The 22,460-nt window shown below is 38.2% G+C and overlaps 1 protein-coding gene across 5 annotated transcripts in view; it reads right to left on the bottom strand.

Moving 5' to 3' along the window:
* LOC127409872 (probable C-mannosyltransferase DPY19L3) overlaps window positions 1-22,460 on the bottom strand; it is a 70,149-nt gene that overhangs the window by 29,669 nt on the left and 18,020 nt on the right. For 4 of the 5 annotated variants that reach the window (XM_051644811.1, XM_051644803.1, XM_051644822.1 and 1 more), the window contains 13 exons: window positions 18,522-18,612; window positions 13,646-13,767; window positions 13,396-13,541; window positions 12,924-13,047; window positions 10,113-10,247; window positions 9,893-10,024; window positions 7,638-7,739; window positions 7,357-7,430; window positions 6,874-7,032; window positions 6,140-6,262; window positions 2,695-2,806; window positions 2,277-2,333; window positions 1,813-1,895 (listed from right to left, as the gene is read on the bottom strand). In XM_051644811.1, coding sequence (XP_051500771.1) covers window positions 1,813-1,895; window positions 2,277-2,333; window positions 2,695-2,806; window positions 6,140-6,262; window positions 6,874-7,032; window positions 7,357-7,430; window positions 7,638-7,739; window positions 9,893-10,024; window positions 10,113-10,247; window positions 12,924-13,047; window positions 13,396-13,541; window positions 13,646-13,767; window positions 18,522-18,612 — 1,460 coding nt within the window. Of the gene's footprint in view, window positions 1-1,812; window positions 1,896-2,276; window positions 2,334-2,694; window positions 2,807-6,139; window positions 6,263-6,873; window positions 7,033-7,356; window positions 7,431-7,637; window positions 7,740-9,892; window positions 10,025-10,112; window positions 10,248-12,923; window positions 13,048-13,395; window positions 13,542-13,645; window positions 13,768-18,521; window positions 18,613-19,036; window positions 21,615-22,460 lie in introns of those variants that run through there. The other variant, XM_051644793.1, reaches the window with a different exon arrangement.

Genomic DNA, 22,460 nt, shown 5'->3' with positions numbered 1-22,460 from the left:
GGAGACTCTCCAGCACCTAATGTCTTATTCATGATTGCCATCTTACATCGGCCCAGTTCCAAACACAGGTACCTGTTGCGTTCCTGCTGCAGATCTGATCGAATGAATAGAGTAATCACTGCAGCTTTTTATTCATGTCCTTCAGAGTTTGTGAGGGAGAGAGTGAAAGAGAGAATAAGAAGGAAGATTTTCTACATTCAATCTGATCCAGGGGTCAAAAAGTGTTTTTATTTTTAACCCACACAAATACAATGTCAATATTCTGTATATATATGTATACACTGTGTATATATGTATATACACACGTTGTATAAATATAATGTGATTTCTGCAGTCCTGGATGCTTTCCAACATGAAAACTGCAGTTCATTTTCTGGAAAACACTGTGTGAAAGGGGCTATTGCCTAAAATCTGCTTTTGTGTTCTGCGGAAGAGTCATATGGGTTGGAACAATATGAGGGTAAGTAAATTATGACATAATTTTCATCTCTTTAAGGGCCGTGCTAGGTTGAAAATCTTGATTCATTATTCCCAAGATGGTGTCGTCTTATGCAGAAAATATTGCTCATGGTAACATCTAGACGTGACGGTATTCGGCAATACAGCATATCACGGTAATTAACATGCACAATATTGTTATTGTGAGCACTTCAAAATACTTCAGATAATTCTAGAGAACCTTTTAGCCAAATTGTTTAGATCTTTCTGATATTACAGTTGTTTTTTTCCCCATCAACAAAAATGTCATCCTGCTAGCAGGCTTTTCCACACCTCTCTAGGGCTCGGGAGGGGGACGAGGGGAGGAAAAAAAAAAAAGAAAAAGAGGAGAGGAGAGGAGAGGGAAAGGGCAAGGTGGAGTGACAGTGAGAGAGAGAGAGAGGAGAGACAGAAAAAAACTTGCTCGCCGGTTTCCCAGACACATCGTCGCCTGGTCCTCGATCACTCATCCACCCTCTGGCGGATGACAACCACACCTTCCCGGGTGGACCGGAGCCAGTCCTCTGACCCCTGGCAGATGGAATGCCCCTCCGCGTTTTGGCGGCCGGTAGGGAACTCCTCCACCCCTGGTAGCGGTTCCACCGCTCAAGGCGGCCGACCGGCAGCGAGCCCCTCCTCCCCTCGCGGATGGCGGCCGTTCCTCTGCGTCCAGGTGGCCGGCAGCAAATCCTCCGTCCCCCGGCAGATGGCCGCGGCTGCTCCTTTGGGTGGATGGCAGTGCCGAGGACTCCACGACAGCGCATCCCTCCTCCTTCCCGGGCTTCGACACCAGTGTAACAAGGTTACTACCTTCATGGGAAAGGAGGCGGCGGGAACCGGCTGAACAGTCAAAATAATATTTAATTTAAACACACACTGCAGCTGCATGTGGCTCTCTCTCTCCTGAACTGCCATGTTCCACTGCATTTATCCCTCTCTGCTGATTAGCCCACTTGAGGGCCGGGCGTGCATAGTCACGGCCCGGCCCCGCCCTCCTCCTCGTCACAGTGTTATTCTGTGAGCAAAAAGCATTAAAAAGCACCGATAAAACTGTGTGCATAAGTCCACTTTTGAAGCGTTTGGCTTCCTATATAGTTAAGTAAAACAGGCAGCATTACAAGGAAGGACAACCGCAAGAGATAGTTTGCCATGCAGATGCAAATGATTTCAACATTTGCAAAATAACCAACTTTAAAAATGTTAATCTCACGCTCTTATTGCTCGCATAGCAATGATTACCAATCCTGTCCAAGGCTGCCAACCCCTGGTCTGATCTGTGTCTATGACAACTTTTTTGTAGTGTGTAAGCAAAAGAGTACATTACAGGTGTTTTACCTAATCCACTCCATTAGCTCCACAGTGTCTGGGTCATAAAACTCTCTCAGCTCAGAAATCTCTTCCATCAGTCTGGGCCAGAACTGTCAACAAAAGACAGCAATAAAGATGGAGGGAGAGAGAGAGAGAGAGAGAGAGAGAGAGAGAGAGAGAGAGAGAGAGAGAGAGAGAGAGAGATACAACCATCTGACTGCTGTAATGGGTATGACTCACAATAATCAATGATAAACAAAGTAGTCCAATAAACACAGTCATACACATACGCAAACACACACATATCTGCACAATTCATGTCTGATTAACAAAGAACAAAATAGCATGGCGAAATCAAAACTCTCCCAAATAACACACACAGTGGGATATGAATTCCATTTGCTTGCACTTGGATTCCTGAGTATTGCCACCCAGGCAGCTTAGCAAAATATGAAAATAGAAACATGATAACTTAGTTGCAAATGTCTTACCTTGTAATAAAGAAATGCCAGAATTACAATCGGTACAGAGTACCTGATCAGTCTCATCTGTAGAAACAGATTAATTACATAAACAGATAAACAACAACACAAATGGGAAGAAAAAGGATGTAATTGGTTAGGGTCTAGAGCTGAAACTACCCTGCCACCTAGTGGGGAAATGTAATATCCAGCTGTGGGCAACACCATGACTAGAGAAACTCAATATCCATTCATAATATTGAACATTATTAAATTTCAAATTACACTTGCATTGTGATATGTGATATCAATTCTTGTTTTGTGGTTCAATTCTTATATAATAAAAGAAAGTATCATTAGCTCAGTATGAAAATAATAGCAATCAATGGGAAGTCCCCACCATGACAGAAAAACAAACGTGTGTGTTTGAGAGAAACATGTCTCTCACCGTGGTTTTAGTGTTGCAGTGGAGGACTCTAAGATACAGCGTCCACACTTCTTTGCCACATACCCCAAAGGCAGCAAATGCACACATGTGGCCTGTCCACAAATATTTCATCCTGCCGGCAGCAAAGAGAGAAACCTATTGGTGCATTTCATTTTATGATACAGCTCAGACAACATGCCATCTGCAAATGCAATACCCAGACAGCATTCATTTTCAACTCTATTACTATTCAGACACAAATCTAAACTTTATGAAGCGATTTTCTGCCATAATTCACTCATCATTAAAATTTCGACTGAACCATCCACTGGGGATATGGACTAATAAGATGAAGAAGATCACAAATCGGAAGCAGCGTGGAGGACAGGAAATGAAAGTGATAGCTGAGAAGAGGTTGAAATTGAGATGCACCTTAGCGGTAGCAGTATGAACGAAATTACAGACAGCGAGTGAGGAAAATATAGGAGGATGAAAAGTGAGACAGAATAAGAACACAGTCTTGTTTTCCAGTAAAAAATGTCTAAAACTCCAACAGTCTTTAATTGCTTGTGCAAACAGACAGTCCCACCCCCAAACTCACACAAATTGGTAGTGTCAGTGTTGTTGTGTTGGGCTGGCCGGGATACTCCAACAAACAGAGGAATGTTTTGATGGCACCACAAAGCCAATCAGCCTACAAATGGCTAATTAATAGTTGACTCTGCATTTTAAACTAGGATATTAGAATGAATTTTAACATCTCTGGTAACACTTTACAATAAGGTTCCATTTGTTAACATTAGTTAACATTAACTAACAATGAACAATACCTTTACAGCATTTATGAATCTTGGGTAATGTTAATTTCAACATATATATTTTTAAAAGTTGTATTTGTTAAAATTAGTTAATGCATTATGAACTAACAATGAAAAATTGCATTTTTATGAACTAACATTTACCAAGATTAATAAACACTGTAATATTATATTGTTCAATTGTTAGTTCATTATGCAGTATAAAACGGAGTGGCTGTTACACCTCAGGTGTGCATTATTTTCAATAATTCAATGGGTCGGAGTCAATTATTTCATTTAAACCACGGTTACCACACCTCAAGACAACTTTCAGGGTTTTATCTCAAGACATTTTCAGGGTTTCATCCCTAAAACACTCTTGTGAGTAGACTTACTTTCTTGCGCAATGGATTCAGCGGAGTCATATGCTTGTTCATTACATTTGAGTTTTTCTTAATACATTTTTTTATGTGGGAGGGACAATGAAACATTTAGCTGGACATTAGCTTCTTAACTTTAACTTTGGTTGAAGTTAACTTAATATTGCATTTTTGTTTAACAACGTATATTTTAATATAAATGTATTTACAGAATAAATTTAGGATATTATACACATTGTTTGTCATTCTCATCCAAATTACTAAGCCATTGTCTTTGTTTTATTTGGTTATTTTGCTGTGTTAGCCTGTCCGGCTCTTTGAAATTAATAATTTAGCAAAGTGATATGGAACCGTTATGTGGTCATGACCTGGAACTACTTCATAGCCATTAGTTTACTGAAAAAGAATTGCATACCTTAGAACCTCTATCAACCAATGAGAATCAAGCATTGATCAGCCCTGTGCTATAACTAATATAACAAATGGAAGCTTATTGTAAAGTGTTACGCATAAATTAAATTAAGATAAATTCTAGTAAATTTATTTATCAAGTACAGTTGTGTTCAAAAGTTTGCATACCCTGGCAGAAATTGTGAAATTTTGGCATTGATTTGAAAATAGGACTGATCAGTCTTTTATTTAAGGATAGTGATCATATGAAGCTATTTATCATCACATAGTTGCTTGGCTCCATTTTAAATCATAATGATAACAGAAATCACCCAAATGGCCCTGATCAAAAGTTTATATACCCTTGAATGTTTGGCCTTGTTACAGACACACAAGGTGACACACACAGGTTTAAATGGCAATTAAAGGTTAATTTCCCACACCTGTGGCTTTTTAAATTGCAATTAGTGTCTGTGTATAAATAGTCAATGTGTTTGTTAGCTCTCACGTGGATGCACTGAGCAGGCTAGATACTGAGCCATGGGGAGCAGAAAAGAACTGTCAAAAGACCTGCGTAACAAGGTAATGGAACTTTATAAAGATGGAAAAGAATATAAAAATATATCCAAAACCTTGAAAATGCCAGTCAGTACTGTTCAATCACTTATTAAGAAGTGGAAAATTCGGGGGTCTCTTGATACCGAGCCAAGATCAGGTAGACTGCCAGAAGAATTGTTCAGCATACAAAGAAAAACCCACAGGTAACCTCAGCAGAAATACAGGCTGCTCTGGAAAAAGACGGTGTGGTTGTTTCAAGGAGCACAATACGACGATACTTGAACAAAAATGAGCTGCATGGTCGAGTTGCCAGAAAGAAGCCTTTACTGCGCCAATGCCACAAAAAAGCCCGGTTACAATATACCTGACAACACCTTGACACGCCTCACAGCTTCTGGCACACTGTAATTTGGAGTGACGAGACCAAAATAGAGCTTTATGGTCACAACCATAAGCGCTATGTTTGGAGAGGGGTCAACAAGGCCTATAGTGAAAAGAATACCATCCCCACTGTGAAGCATGGTGGTGGCTCACTGATGTTTTGGGGGGGGGGGCTGTGAGCTCTAAAGGCACGGGGAATCTTGTGAAAATTGATGGCAAGATCAATGCAGCATGTTATCATAAAATACTGGCAGACAATTTGCATTCTTCTGCACGAAAGCTGCGCATGGGACGCTCTTGGACTTTCCAGCATGACAATGACCCAAAGCACAAGGCCAAGTTGACCCTCCAGTGGTTACAGCAGAATAAGGTGAAGGTTCTGGAGTGGCCATCACAGTCTCCTGACCTTAATATCATCGAGCCACTCTGGGGAGATCTCAAACGTGTGGTTCAAGCAAGACGACCAAAGACTTTGCATGATCTGGAGGTATTTTGCCAAGACGAATGGGTAGCTATACCACCTGCAAGAATTTGGGGCCTCATAGACAACTATTACAAAACACTGCACGCTGTTATTGATGCTAAAGGGGGCAATACACAGAATTAAGAACTAAGGGTATGCAGACTTTTGAACAGGGGTCATTTCATTTTTTTCATTGTTGCCATGTTTTGTTTTATGATTGTGCCATTCTGTTATAACCTACAGTTGAATATGAATCCCATAAGAAATAAAAGAAATGTGTTTTGCCTGCTCACTCATGTTTTCTTTAAAAATGGTACATATATTACCAATTCTCCAAGGGTATGCAAACTTTTGAACACAACTGTAAATATTTCTTGTTTTAAGCATGGTTACATATTCTCAACTGGAAATCAAGAAAATATACGGATTAAAACAAATATTTGTGTGCAGCATAAAATAAAGGCTCAAACAAACTTTCTAAAGAACAAGTTGTTCACCTCATAGTAGAAAAGGCGAGCAGGCCAAAGAAGACGGTGTGCAATAAATTGTAAGCGATGTCTGGCCGCATCCTAAAGGTCCTCTCCTCACTCTCACTGCATGTTTGTCCTGACCCACTCACACTGAAATAAAGAATTAGGAATCAAACAAAGGGGAAAAAGAAATAAACATGCATAAAACAAAGGGGAGCAAGGACCAGACTTTTTTCTTTTTTTCTTTTTTTTTTTTTTTGCATAGAAAAGTGAACGGCCAATTTGATTAGTGTGTGTTTGTGTGTGTGTGTGATGCAAACCCTCTGGGTGTTTGTGGGCTCTGGTGATTCTGATAAGAGGAATGAAAGCAGAACAGAAGACAGGGCCGCAGCAGCCCTAAAGCAATAGTAAATCTGCTTTGAACTGAACATAATAATACATATTCAGAAGCTCTAATGGAAAATAATACATCTGGAGTCCAATTATTATGCACATTCACATCTAATAAAGACTAATAACTCTAATTAAAAGTAGCTATTATGGTCTGTAATGTCAAGATGGTTATTAAACTAAATTCACAGCTCTAGTGGTCATTTTTAGCCAATTTTTGTGCTCTATGGGAGCATTCTAATTAGAAAAATGAACATGAGAATATCTAGCACTAAACTCATATAAACTCCCAAGTTTGTCTTGGTATAATGTGAAATACTGTAGTGCAGATAAGTAGTTCTTTCAGAGAGGAAATTATGCTGTAATTTTACCTGAGATTAGAGAGTGCCACTAGCAGCAGTAAAATGAAGAGCACGCTGAGGGTGCACAGATACGGATAGAGCAGCACCGTGCCAGCCAACCGCTCAAATGTATCCAATGGCAACAAGCCAAAGGCCTCCTCACACAGATAGAGACTGGCATCAAAGTCTCTGAAAGAGAGAGGGAGGGAGGGTGTGTGAAAGAGAGAGAGATAATGAGATGGATATATACTGTATTATACAGATTATTGGGAGTGGAAATACATCTGATCATCTGAAATGGCTCTATAAACATGGAGTGGATGAGCAGATTTTTTGCTGTGCCCGATGTTATTGTTCCACTAGAGCTGGATGCATTAAATCACAGTAGATTAATGGCTCTAGTCTGAAATTAGATGTCACTTCTGAATAAGATACCATGTTATGGCCTTTGACTATTGATAAAAGGCTTAGATCTAGTGTGATGAGAGATGGAGCTCAAGACTAAAGACTAACCTCGTTGCCCCGAAGCCAAACTTGGCCTTTATGAACTTGAAGATGTGCTCGTCCGATTTCAGCTGCAGTATTTGCTGTCAATTAAAATGGAGAGAGTGAGCGATGCGGCCATTCATATAGGTATCTCCGCAGATCGGGATGTGTGTTTTTTATGAGAGCGAGATATGAAGAAAGACAATGAGAGGGAAAGTAAAGCTAGTGTCTCAGGAGGACCATGTAGAGAAGCTCTATTTGATCAGTAATGACAGGGCGAAGGATGTAGAACACGATTCATAGCTCACCTTGGCTGAATAATTGATGATGAAAGTTAATATGAGGACTAGGAGTGTGTGAAGAGCCAGTTTTCCTACTCGTGTAACAAAGCTGCCTGTCTTTAGCCTTGTCTGAAATCCAAACACACACAAAGCAGGTTTTAATAAAAAAATTACAACCATATTCTGAGGTTCTGTTTTTAGAGAAAACACAGAATTGAGCTTAAAGGAACACATGTAAAGTAAGGTCAGGAAAACAAAAGTGATGAAGTACTTAATAAAACAAATTATTAAAGCCTAGCTTTTTTTGTTGTTGTATATAGTAGTATATAAATATTCCAGTATATACCAGTACATCAGTAGCACATTATTTAAAAGGATCATACACTTTGATAATCATCTTTAAAAGAGCACAACTACATGCATTCTAAATGATACATTTCATGAAAACGTATGTTAAATGCCGTCCTAATATTTGAACTTAAATTTGAACTTAAAAAGTGACTTAAAGCAGGTATGAATAGATAGGCCTATATTCATACAATGTCACAATCGTGCTGTTGTACTGAATATCAGCGCAGGCAATCAGATAATATAATATAATCACTGCAATGCTGACATTTAGTACAACAGCATGATTGTGAGTGTGATATTGCTTTTAAACTGCAGCACTGTAAAAGAGAAGGTAATATAGAGTAACCTAGTTTATAGACACAATAGAGCACAACAGTGCCCGCCCACTTTTCAGCTGCGTTGTTCTGGAAGTATTTTTCCCATTGACTTTTCAAAAAATCCTTCATAAAAGAGTTCTAAACCATGAACCAAACCAACCAGCTCTGAGGTGAATCATAACATTACAAACTTTGATTTGAAGCAAAAAAGTATTTGAAAATTGGACAAAAACAAAGGTGCAAAACTGTGTACTTATCGTCTTTCATGAGGGCACAGACTACAATCCCATGAAGCACTGCGAATGATGTCATTGAGAACAAACGATATGAAAACATAAAACTACTGATTATAGGTTGTTGATTATAAGTATAGAAACAATATATTTTTCTTTTATTGCAAAATATTCCGATATGTACAAATAGACAAGTAGTTTAAAGGTGAAGAGACACCAACTCGATTACGTCATTCACAGTGCGTCATGGGAGCGCACGGTCGCTCCAAGGTATGTTTTGCGGGCTTTGTTAGCTGTGGTTCTCTGATTGGTGAAGCGGTTCTCTGCTGGACCATGGGTAATGTAGTTGTTTACCAGAAATTCCACTATCAAACATGATTTTTAAACAAGGAAGTTGAACTAAAACAGACGGATTGCTTTAATGGAAGCATATCCTATTGCTGAACAACCTTGGAGCTCAAGGTAGGTCTGTCTATAAAGGTTTATAATTTATCGTTGAAAATCAATTAAGTCTATGGAAAAAATTAATGGGATTTTTACTTCTGGAACCAGACAGTTGCGCTCTATAGGGCCAGTAATTTTGTATATTTATGCTTCACTAACTAAAATATGTCCGGACAAAGCCAAAAGGTGTATTTCCCTCGCACGGCGAAATTCCACGGCCGAAATACAGTCACCCTAATGGGAATCTGCACAATCGTGAATTTTGCGTGGTGGACTTCCCCTAGATTAAGCATGAAGTTCACGTTTGATGAACTTTGACAGGCGAATTCGCCACGATGACCAATAGGAAGTTGCTTGGTTTGGCAGTGATATTCACAATGGACAAGGATATAATTTTAGCGGTGAGTTTCTTTTAAACTTAAGTCTCACAGAGTATAAAGTGCAGCATTAAAAAGAGGCTGCTTGACTTTTTTTTTTTTTTTTTGCTGGTTTCACACATGCTCAATGTCCGCCCATGCCTTCTTTGCTCACATAATTTTGCTGTGCAAAGGTAAATGTGACAGCGCCTAAAGAATAATCAACCATTGAGGGGCGCACAGACTGCCAGTCTGTCTGAAACTCAGCGAACACAGACAACCGTAGAGACAAAAACAGTGAAATATCCTGGTGCTGTTATACTAAATATCAGCACTCTTGGAATGGTGCTTGATAGATGACTGGAACTAACTGGTCAGATCAGATTTGATTACTGGAACTAACTGCATAGTAAAGAGCAATATATGTTTGCTAATAGGGATTTCTGAATTATTGACTATCCATGTTATTGTCAACAAGCAAAACACAAGATAAAAGCAGTGTTTATTTGTTGTGTACAGTAATGCATGTTAATAAAAATCTTAGTAAAAGTCTCTTTGGTAGTACTGAGGTGGGGACAGACCTGGAAGTTTTTGATGAAGAGAGCTGACACAGTGAAGCTGAGCACCAGAGAGCCCAGAATCATGGAATTACAGAACTGCAGTAACCACACCAATAACAGACTCAACACCTGCATGAGGTACAGAGAAACCACCTACAGAGAGAGAGAGAGTGAAATTTCCAACCTTGAATGAACTCCAAAAAGGTGGAAGGTCTTCAATGTTTATTTGTTTGTGTGGTACCTGCTCTGCTGTGAAGAAGTCCAGGCAGTCCAAAGTAAAGATTATAAGTGCTTGAACCAGAAGGACAAACTGATTGAATTGCCATGTCAAACAGAAACAGAAGGTTGAGATGAACACCAGCCACAGAACCATCCTCTGTGATTGAGAACACACACAAAAACACAGAAAAAAATGATATTCAATACCAACTGCCCAGACAACCAAAACATACAAAAACCAAGGTTTCTTTCTTCAGAGCTCATACAATGAGAAGTCGTCCATATGTCAGTAAAGCCATTATACTCTGTGTTGTTCACATACTGAAAGAGAACAAACGTGCAAAGAAGAGTAAATATTTCATACAGTTCACTGGCAAAGTGCTAACCTTTGTTTCATATTTCACAAAGGTGTTCTGGAGCAGCTGCAAACAGTCAAAGTTTTTCTTCACAACATTTCTGTCTCTTAGTTTCTCAATCTTATCAGTCACGCTAATTTTTCATTATTAAGCCTCATGAGTAATCGAAAGTGATGAACTCGGTTACATATAGACAGTTACATAAAGGAACAGAGATAGACTGATACAACTCGGTAGAACTCTTACTTGATATCGGTGTCATTATTTCATATTTCTGACTACCAGAACATTAACATAATGACATTGTTGTACATGCTGTGCATGGCACTTCTAAGACCAGTTTGAAAACATGAGAAATATTTTGGCTTTTAAACCATTTAAATCTATTAACAGTCCTTAATTGTCATTTTTAATAACTTTAAACGCTGATATTCGCTATATCCAGTGCTGGATGGATTACTTGTGAATTGCATGACAAAAAAATGCAATCAGTAATGTAATCTCATAGATTACATTTGTAGGGTAATCTAATCTGATTACTTTCAACCTAATTCTATTTTATTTTATGTCACATGCATTTGAGTAGGATATTCATTTTAAGTGCAAAGAGGAAGAAAATGTATTCCATTCTTTATTACTAACAAAAAGAGCTCCTTATGACATGTTTAAAAAGTGCACTAAACATTACATGAATGAACATTAAATCTAACAGCAATGAGCAGTGTTGGATTTAGGTATGGACGACATAGGCAGCCGCCCAACAAAACTGAACTTTCTGAAGGGGGGTTCGCCTTCACGCGCACTATGTCTCCGTGGTAACGTGCTCAACAAGCCACGTGATAAAATGCGCGGATTGATGGTCTCAGACGCGGAGGCAACTGAGATTCGTCCTCCGCCACCTGGATTGAGGAGAGTTACTACGCCACCACGAGGACTTAGAGCACATGGGAATTGGGCATACCAAGTTGGGGAGAAAAAAAACGCATTTTCAGGGGGCCTGGGTAGCTCAGCGAGTATTGACGCTGACTACCACCCCTGGAGTCGTGAGTTCGAATTCAGGGCGTGCTGAGTGACTCCAGCCAGGTCTCTTAAGCAACCAAATTGGCCCGGTTGCTAAGGAGGGTACAGTCACATGGGGTAACCTCCTAGTGGTCAAGCTCCGTTGTGCATTTGCAGCCTTCATTGATTCACAGATTCAATTTATAATATTATATTAATGATGTTGATATAGCTGATTAGGCTCATATATATATATATATATATATATATATATATATATATATATATATATATATATAGGCAATATATACAGTATATATATAAGATGCATTTGAAAATCTGTGATTAAATTCGCTTCAGTTTACTGGGGATCATGCACGGGGCAATCCTCACTATACTCTCTCTACAAGTTCAGCTGTTCAAGCTCCGCTGTGCGTTCTCCTCATTGCAGATGTAAATTGTAATATTATATTTATGCTGTTGATGGCTTGTTTATCTTATATATTTAAATGAAGTGTTTGAAAATAGGTGATTAAAAAAGCACTTAAGTTTCCCAGGGATCGGCGCTTTCATCTCTCGACATGCATCTTATTTGAAAAAAAATTCGTACAATACTAAGAGTGGATCATTTGAATAAACAAGGTTTTATTCAACAAGGTTTCTTCTAAAACATTGTCACTGCATTGGTAATATCTTTCATTGTTGTTTATTTCTCATCATATTTTCATCAACAATGTTTGAATTAAAATTTTACAACTATCCTCATAATCCTGTCTTTGTTAACTTAATCAAATAACACCTCAAACATTTGTGTGTAATTTCGTAGATGGGATTAACACTGTTTTGTGTATTCAGTGCAGCTGGAAACATAATAACTCGCAAAAAATTAAAAGCATCTGACAACTGAAAAGCATCTAGCAAAGGTAGGACTGAACTATTTAATTATTGTCCAGCTGTTTAGTGACATTTAGTTGTGTTGAATATTGGAGTTTCACAATATTAACAGAATCTGACATATGGAATATAATCCTTATTTCTGACGTATAAAATTGGCGGTATAGTCCAATAACAGACAGAAATGTTAAACCAATGCAAAACGTCTTATATATAATTTATGTTATTTTGGGGTATTTTGTGATATTTTACAAAGGGTTTAATTTTTATTTTGTGTTCAATGATTCACTTTTTAAAGTATGATATGCACAATAAACACGTAATTTGTGCACACTCCCTCTCCTGCCCTTCAAGCACCATTTGACACCGTTCACAGGTGGTGATTGGCCCTTAACCACCGCGGTGGTAAAATATTGCCACCGCAACAGCCCTAGGGAGAGCGTTTTTGAAAAGCTCTGTTTTCGCTGTCAAAAAATGCCATCTTAGTGTGGACGGAAGGTCAAAATTTAGAGAAACAATTTCTGAATACTTTGATATAGGCAACTGAATAGACATCATCAAAATTTTACAGGACAGGGGAATACCTGATGAATAGGTTTTAGATGTGGCTTCAGATAGCAGGTTATGGCTGCCACCTGAAGAGCGAAGAAAGGTATAGACCAGTTCTCCCTTAACGAGATGGTAAACTCCACACGTGTGGTGTCCACTCTGCACACAAACCATCAAGAAACACAATCAAACACTGAAAACACAGACTTGTGCTAGATAAGGCGTTTGTTTCAGATATTCAAAGAGAGAAAAATTTAGTTTGCTCGAGGGAGAATGTACCATAAATTGGCCTGCTGCATGATGCATTGTTTAGAAGAACCTTCAAAATAACAAATTGCATCTCATGCCGCCCTTAAGAGACTAAATTCAAATTTTGGAAAAGCGTAACAGCTTTCACACTAATTTGAATTCAGATGCTCACTTTGCAAACGCACATTTGTTTGCTTCTAGATGGATGAACTGCAAAGGTTAGTTTTGTTTATATGAAAACATATAATCTCTTTATACCTGTTGAGAATATACCAGACACCAGCGAGGGCACCAGCCAGCCAGGAGTCACTGAGTAACCAGCTAGTGATAAAGAGGGCGATGACATACACTGTCTGCAAAGCAAACACTGTGTAGATATAGAAATAAATTGGCTCCAAGTAGGCCTGCAAAACACACATACACACAGCATGAAGGTAAATAAAATGATTTTGTAAGAAGCTCAAGATAATCTATACATCAAACAAAGACAATAGAAGTAATTGAATACCTGGATGGGCAGTATTTTGTACAAAATACTAAGGAACACTTCTTGGTAGATATTCATACGCTGTAGAATGTTTATTGTCCTCTTGGATTCAGTAGTGTTGTCATGAATAAGCTCATACAGACCTGTGAACACACAAATCTATTGATAAATTTTGCACAATATTTACTCCAAAATAAAAACAAAAATCATGATTACTAGTATTATTTGTATTGATTATGACCAAGATATTTTTGACAGGTTTAAATAAGAGATAATAAACATGCAATACATGCATTCAATGCTAACATGCATAGGATGAAAGGTACAAAACACAGGTAAACATGTTCTATACTAGGTGAGGAAGTTTGAGAACTTTTAATAATCTTGATGGCCAATTTTACATATCAATCTATATCTAAAAAGGTAAAATAAAAAGCATTAGATTAATCAAATAACACTGGACAACAACACTTTTTCCTGTCTTAACTAAACATCAGTCTTCACAGTCTGTGTTGGAAAAAAATCATGTAAACCTATAGGATAATCAGTTCTATCTGTGTTATCTGAGATATAAATCAGAGGTGATTTAAACTCTAGTATATAAAACAAACTAGCTTTGACTGTTGCCTCTTAGTATGAACTCAATAACATTGGTTGCTAGAATGAATCACGTCCATTCCATAGAACAATGGCTTCCATAAAACGGCAAGTAGTATAATTCTTTGGATGTCACATAGAACTCAAGGGCGACTGCTAAGAACCACAGGCATAAATGACTGAATCGCAGATTTGTTATTTAAGAATAGTCACGTTAAAGGCTTCTCCCTATTGCAACTGAAAATAGTGGCAAGTCGTGAAGAGCGCACTTAATCCAGATTTTAATATCACTTATTTTTTGAATGATAAGTTTTGTAAAAAGGGGCAAAAACTTCATCAAACCCGCCTTACACGAAGCGATATGCGGAACTGATAGTCTTTGGTCTTTGGTCTGCTGCTCAATGTGCATGTCATCAGTCATGAAGTTTTAAGGTTTATGTACTTTTACCTACAAAGGAAATATTGGGAAATAAATATCAGTAAATTTAAATAAAGTATTATTTCTGTGGTTATTAGGACTTAATAATAATAATAAATAATAGTGCAAGTGGTTCTCAGATTTACACAACATCAACATTCTTTATACTATTGCACATACACTATATTGCCAAAAGTATTCGCTCATCAGCCTTTAGACGCATATGAACTTAAGTGACATCCCATTCTTAATCCACAGGGTTTAATATGACGTCAGCCCACCCTTTGCAGCTATAACAGCTTCAACTCTTCTGGGAAGGCTTTCCACAAGGTTTAGGAGTGTGTTTATGGGAATTTTTGACCATTCTTCCAGAAGCGCATTTGTGAGGTCAGACACTGATGTTGGACGAGAAGGCCTGGCTCGCAGTCTTCGCTCTAATTCATCCCAAAGGTGCTCTATCAGGTTGAGGTCAGGACTCTGTGCAGGCCAGTCAAGTTCTTCCACACCAAACTCGCTCATCCATGTCTTTCTGGACCTTGCTTTGTGCACTGGTGCGCAGTCATGTTGGAACAGGAAGGGGCCATCCCCAAACTGTTCCCACAAAGTTGGGAGCATGGAATTGTCCAAAAGCTCTCTACGCACTGTTCTTGAGCTAATCTGAAGGCCACATGAACTTTGGAGGTCTGTAGCGATTGACTCTGCAGAAAATTGGCGACCTCTGCGCACTATGCGCCTCAGCATCCGCTGACCCCGCTCTGTCATTTTACATGGCCTACCACTTCGTGGCTGAGTTGCTGTCATTCCCAATCGCTTCCACTTTGTTATAATACCACTGACAGTTGACTGTGGAATATTTAGTAGCAAGGAAATTTCACGACTGGACTTGTTGCACAGGTGGCATCCTATCACAGTACCACGCTGGAATTCACTGAGCTCCTGAGAGCGGCCCATTCTTTCACAAATGTTTGTAGAAGCAGTCTGCATGCCTAGGTGCTTCATTTTATACACCTGTGGCCATGGACGTGATTGGAACACCTGAATTCAATTATTTGGATGGGTGAGCGAATACTTTTGGCAATATAGTGTATGTCGTGACATTTGCTGAAAAGATTTGCAGTGTAGTATATTATGGGCAGAAGAACGAACAATTGCTATGCAAAATAACTTGAACCCAAGGTCAACACCGAAAATTCCTCAATGTCATAAATTAAAGACTCTGCTCTGCTAATGCCAAACAAATGAGCCAGAGGCCTGAAAAGAGTCCATTAAAAGCTACTCTGTTGAGTGTCAACCATCTTGAGAACAAAGAGAGTTCTGTGGATGCACCAAGACCCCTCCTCATTCATGTGGTAAATCAGAAATACCCTCACACTTAATGGTCATCACATGACTTAAAGGCCACTCTTCTGAAGAAACCCCCATGCCAGAAATTTCAAAAGAAGCTCCTTTGTTTCATTCATTCAGTAAGACATAAACACTTAAAATTATATACTGAATGACCACCATGAGACATTTCCTGTGTCACATGCTAAAACTCGGAACAAGACAAGAGAGAACTTGAAAACTGTCTTACTTTCTTTGAAAATGATCCCTTTGTATTATCTTTTTATCAAGACACAAAACTAATGCTCTGCTCATAACTCCAAATGTATAAATGAACTTTTCAAGTGTATACACATCTCATCCTAATTCAGGAACTTTGACACAATCGCAAAACTTACTTTACTGTAATTTTATCCTGTACATAATCTGCAGAAGTGCCTAGAACTCTCATTCAAGGTTTAACCTAACGATAACCCTGACAATTATGTTTTTCATAATATGTAATGTATTATTCATGTTTAAAACTAACAAACTAATTAGAAGGAAGTTTTATCATGCATTATAACTGAATTATAACTGTAATTTAATAAGAAAGTATGTCATGTTTAATATGGAAATGCTTGCCTGTTTATGTAGAGAATGTTGATGTTAACAGATGTCATGTCTCTTGCACCAATTTCATTATATAAAATGCACGATTAAAACATGTATTTTTTCAAACAGGAATTTTAAGAGCCCTTTACACAAAGGACTGTAAATCAACTTTGAAAAGGAGGGAAGGAGGTGACCATGTGGCCCAGCAGAAGACACTTCTGATTGGCTCAAGACACCTTTGGGTTTCGGCCAATCTCAACTAAACAAAACCTCGCCATCAAGGACGAACTTCCTCTCTCTTGCTCTCTTCTGCATGCTCTTGCCTCTTCCTTGTGATTCTTAGCCCTTCTGTGCCCAGGATCCGCACAATATAGAGTCCAGGAAATTTCGGAACGTAAAGTTCCAATGAAGCTCTTCTCTTCTCTGCACTACAATTCACACACGTGACAGGGAGTCATGAGTCTCCCATGCAGGAGGCCTTGCTTCAAAGCCCCGCCTCATCATTCAAATCCACGATCTTAACAGAGGTCAAACATTGAAGGAAATACCAGAACTTTCTTCAAAGAGCCAAAGAACCAAAGCAAAGCAAGGAAACGCAAGTATATCTCCAACTTTCACTGAAAGTGCTGGTGTCTCTTTAATATAATTTGAGTAACTCAATTGCAAAGCGAGGTATACTAAATGAAGTATCGATGGCTCTCAAGGCATTGTTTATAGATTCCATAAAGTTCAACAACCTCTATTACAGACCATCTCATTAACCTTCTGTACAGTTTTTTCACTAACCTGTTTTTCATGTTTGTCTATATGTTTATATTAGCAATGAAGTCTTGTTTGTTTTCAAAAATAATTTGACTGCAGTATATTTTGATAATCTCGTCACTTGATTTTTAAAAGATCTGCGCTCCGAGCTCAAACCATATTTAAAAATATTTGTGATATTATTTTCAATAGCCATGAGAATAGTATTACTCTAAAATAGTTAACAGATGTGTTATATCAACTGAGCGTGGCCGAGTGATCAGACATACACCTTAATTCTTTCAATAAGTGAATTAATCATAATTCCCTTATTAAGCTAATTCCTTACATATAATTTGTGAGCGGATACAATGGGCCTGTTGTATTACATTTTAAATGGTGGAGAATCTTTTATTCAGATTTCTAATCTGATCATTTGTCATTTACCCTTCTTATAATGGTGGTCGAACGTGGCTAATTCCATTATACAATTTCCTACATATTATTTTTGGAGATATGCAAAGTTGCTAATTTTCCTACAACAGTAATCAATTTCCATGATTGCTGAATAGAAAAGCAATGCTCGGAACATGCTTTTACTCTACTTAAGTACAAAGGTCCAATTGTAGTGGTGTCTAGAGAACAGCGGTTGGCACGGCTGCAGTTCTAACCATTTCAGTCTCAATGGGTAATGACCTAATTGTGATGTTTTTTCAGCATAGAAACACAAAAGAAACTCATTCCAAATGGAGCTGGTAAGGGAATTAGCTTGCCAGAAACCACTTAGAGCAAAGTTGGGCATTTCCTCTTTGTCCTCTGTTTTTTAAGACTGGTCGCACTCATATGGTTAGATTACGAAATAATGCATTCTTTTGATAGCCCTCATATTACATAAGTGATAACGAAAAGCAGACAGAGCGGTTCAAGAAACTTACCATTACAAAATGGACTGAACTAAATAAATAAAGGAAAGAAAAAAATTGGAAGATAGGTATTTATGGAAGTAATTGGATATCTCTTACATCGTAAATAATTATTATAAAGAAAGATTGCATTGTCAGAACAATGTTTCCTTTTCTACATAAAAAAGATAAACCAAAGATTAAAACAACAGTGGTTGTTAAGAAAGATGACAGGTTGCAAGAGGGACCATATAACCAGTAAATCTGTTTTGCCAATTTGTGGAATCAGCTGCACATGCATTATGTGAGTAAATGTCTATACCTTGCTGTATAGAAGGGGCCTTCAACATCTGTTTGTAGTAGGAGTAATAAAGGCCACATTCTGTCCGGAAAGAGATTTCACGCTCGACTTCCTACCAAGCAAAAAGGGGAAGATTCAGTAAAAATTTGACAAGAAACCCAACATGAGTAAACGTTGTTAAAATGAAATACATTTCCCATCTGAGAAAGAAATCAGAGCAGCTACCTGACAAACATAAACAGAGTTTTCGGTCCTAATAAAGCCTTGAGAAAAAACAGGTGTCATAAATATGGGTATATTTTATAGTGGAAGTGGTTTTCAGAATTAAACAACATCCAGAAAAAAAGATCCATATGTTCCACATGGATTAGAATCAAATTAAATTTGGATTATATATTTAGATCTGGCTGGAAAAAGAACAACCTGATGACTAAGACCACTTAAAAGGCACACATTTACATCTTCTTTTAACAATGTCTCTTCGCAACATTCTTGCAGAAAAAAAATTAAATAAGACAGATCCAGGTCCTGCTTACCTTAAGGTGTGAAAACCACAGTAGGTTCTCATGTATAGAATAAACACACCATGAATGAAACATCCCAATTGCCCCTGCCAACAGCAAACCCGCTGCTATGACAACAGCCTGCCAACAGCTTTGTCCTGGAATGTGACTCCATGAAAGCTTTAGGCACTCTTCTGTGTCCCCCTGCCCATTCTTATAATCCCTTGGATTGTTTTTTGCCCCAAAGTTTACCAAAGACAACCTATTCTGGGTGGTACCTATGTTATCATCTAAATTGCTGTTCCTTTTGCGACGAAACTTCATTCTCAAAAGTTATTATCCTACGTCTTCCCTGTCTTTCCTAGATGTTCCTCTGTCTCTGCCTGTACAAGACCGCAAACTCCCTCTTTTGTTCGAGACTTTCCAGAGTTCCTTGCCCAAAAACTTTATAGCATACGTATTAAAACAATAAAACAAAACCTCATGAGATCATTTCTAAGCTCCAGTCAGTACCAAACAACAATCTGCTGCAGGAATATTTCACATGTGATCAGAGAGAGGGGCTGAGACAGGAAGGAAGACATGTGGGCCGCACAACTGGTGACCTCTTGGTAGTCAGTGGAAAAAAATATAAAAAAGATGAAAAAAACACTTGGAACATAGTTTAGAAAAGTTGTAAAAACAATTATTTGTGCTAAAATTAGAACCACATCCAGCTTGAAATGAAGAAGGTGAGGTTCTATAACTGTCAAACAGATGTCTTCACACACAATGAATTTAGGAGCTTCCCAGCGGCAGCTGTCTCTGCTGCAGGACGGTATCCCAGAGGAGACACATATACAGGACTGCAAATTCCTTTGGTCAAAAATCATGGCAATACCTGGACATCATTGACAGAACTCACGGATACTGTAAGGCCAACTCCTGTTGAGAACATTTACAAAACCTCTGCTGAAAAATTTTAAGCAAGGATTACAAAAACAACACAGAATTTGCCGGTTTCTAACGGAGGCTCTCTGCAATAACAGTTGATTAGCTGCTAAACCAGTGAGCGTTCTCACAGCTTTTGCTCTGAAACAGAACAGGCCATTAATTTGCAGTACAACGCCCCTTTTTTAAAAAAAATAATTTACACTGTCCAATTAAAATGTCCACTTTGTGAATTCAAATTGGGGTACTAGAGCCCAGACTCGATCTCGAAATCAGACTCTGACTTGAGTATGGTCTTGAATGCAGCCCTAGCCATAAACGGATAGTTGCGCCCCTGATATTGACACTCCATTATCTTAGTTGTGAAGGTTAAAAAAGTTTAAAATATTGATGTAATGGCTTAATGTTGTGAATTTAGATTCATAAATAGATTCAATCAGATTCAGATACTGTCGTTTACCCGTTTGCAATGGATGCTTCCAGTGTAGATAGCATCATTGCTTATAATGGGTTCTATTGCTTTTGATGTGACAAGACACACGCGTCTGTTGTAAACAGGGTGTGAAGTGGACTCGAACCCAACACTACTGTGACCTCACTTGATGAGGAATTTAAAATAATTGGGGTCTCATCCAAGATACAATAATGACAAAGATGCATGTTCCTGTAGCTCAACTGTTAGAGCATTAGTGATGTTTCGTTCGTGAACGAATCAGTCTTTTGAACAAATCTTTTAAGTGAATGAATCGTTCTCAATTCACCTTCATACACTTACTCATATTTCTCATTCACTGATGTCTCACCCTTTTGAAGCCAATGAGCTCTAGTTTCAAGCGTGAGACTGCCTTGGTGACATTTTTTAATGCCAGTAAATGCTGATTACATTATACTCATCTTGTTCCTGTACGAGAATCTGCTGACTGACTGAACAAGGGGAGGCATGTTGTTCTTTCAGTTCGGCACGTGAGTCAATCACGTTCAACAAGGAAAGAGGTGAAATGCATTAAATCAAGTTTACAGATATGCACAAAACATAACCCCCAATTTATGAATGTGTAGACCATACAGACCATACAGTTAAAATTACATGAATTACGAATGGAAATGTTGTGCTTTGGTGCACAGTGATATTATTAAGCTTTTCTTTAACTTTTTATATGTCCTGTTAAAAATTAAGCCCAGCATTTGGCAAAATATAGAAAAACAAGACCTTCCATTTGTGGTGAAAAGGGTTATGGTGTTTAAACTCTAATTTTAAAGTGTCTTCATACATTTGTAGACATGCAAATTTCATTTGTGTTGCTTATAAAGACTAGCTATAGCATGAGACAATAGCATTCGAGCGCTGGCTATGAAGGAGCATGTCACTGGTTTGACCCACTGAACAAATTCACCCCTACACTGAACAAGTCAGTCATATCATTCATGAACAAACCAAATGTACTGTTGCACTTGTTCGCAAATGAGATAAATAAAATCAGTCATCATGAACGAGGATCAGCTGACTGGCTGAACGAGAGGAGGAGGCAAGTCGTTCGTTTAGTTCTGGCTCAATGCAATTCCTCAAAAGATGGCAATTTGGTAACTCGTAACTTCAAGAAGTGGTCAATGAACGAATCAATGAATGAATCTGAACTAATCTTTTTGGTGAATGGAATCAAAAGACTCAAGTCACTGAAATAAATCAAAATTACCACCACTATAGAGCATGGTGCTAGCAATGCCAAGGTCATGAGTTTGATGCCAAGGTCATGAGTTTGATTACCATGGAACTCACATACTGATCAAATTTATCTTTTTGAAGTGCATAAATATAAATGTAAATATAGGCTCTTCTAAGTATATACACAAAGCAAAAAGAAAGAATAATCACAAACCAGTCTAAAACAAATGAGCATGCAATGATGGCATCATATTCCTTGAAACAACGTCTTGATAGTATTTTCAGGAAGAGCACTCTTGTGTAGGTGGTGTTATGCAGTAAGGTGCATAGTAAATCAGAGCATTTATAAGAGCATTATGTTATGAGAAATAAAATAGACTGAGTATGGAATGGACCACAAAGGCAGCTCAAGTGTGACTATTGTAAGGCTTTGATTCTAACAAAAAAGCATGAGTCGCATAAAGAACACAGGCTTTAAAAGAACAAATTGCAAGCCTGGCACTATAAATAAACAAATGAATGACAAGAAAACTGTGATCTATTGCAAAACTAGTAGCTAAAAATCATGCACTGATTGGGATATGGGGTTAAGCTACTCCCGATCTGCTTTATTTTAATGAGCAATCTGGGACAGAGACATGACGATGTATCCAACTGAACATGACAGAACTTTTTTGGCACAGTGATTTCTTCTGTTTAAGCTCTGGAAGTCATAACACGATCTGCAGCCCAAACTCTGGCTAACTGTTTATGTGACTGCCAAAGAGAGAAAGAAAAAAAATCTCTCAGCACATATGGAAAATAATCCTTTTTCAACAGGAAATGCGTGTGAGACTTTGAGATGAGAACACCATCAATGACTAA

Source organism: Myxocyprinus asiaticus, chromosome 2 (assembly GCF_019703515.2).
Source record: "Myxocyprinus asiaticus isolate MX2 ecotype Aquarium Trade chromosome 2, UBuf_Myxa_2, whole genome shotgun sequence".
Taxonomy (NCBI): Eukaryota; Metazoa; Chordata; class Actinopteri; order Cypriniformes; family Catostomidae; genus Myxocyprinus; species Myxocyprinus asiaticus.
This window is presented reverse-complemented; position numbering and strand designations above follow the sequence as displayed.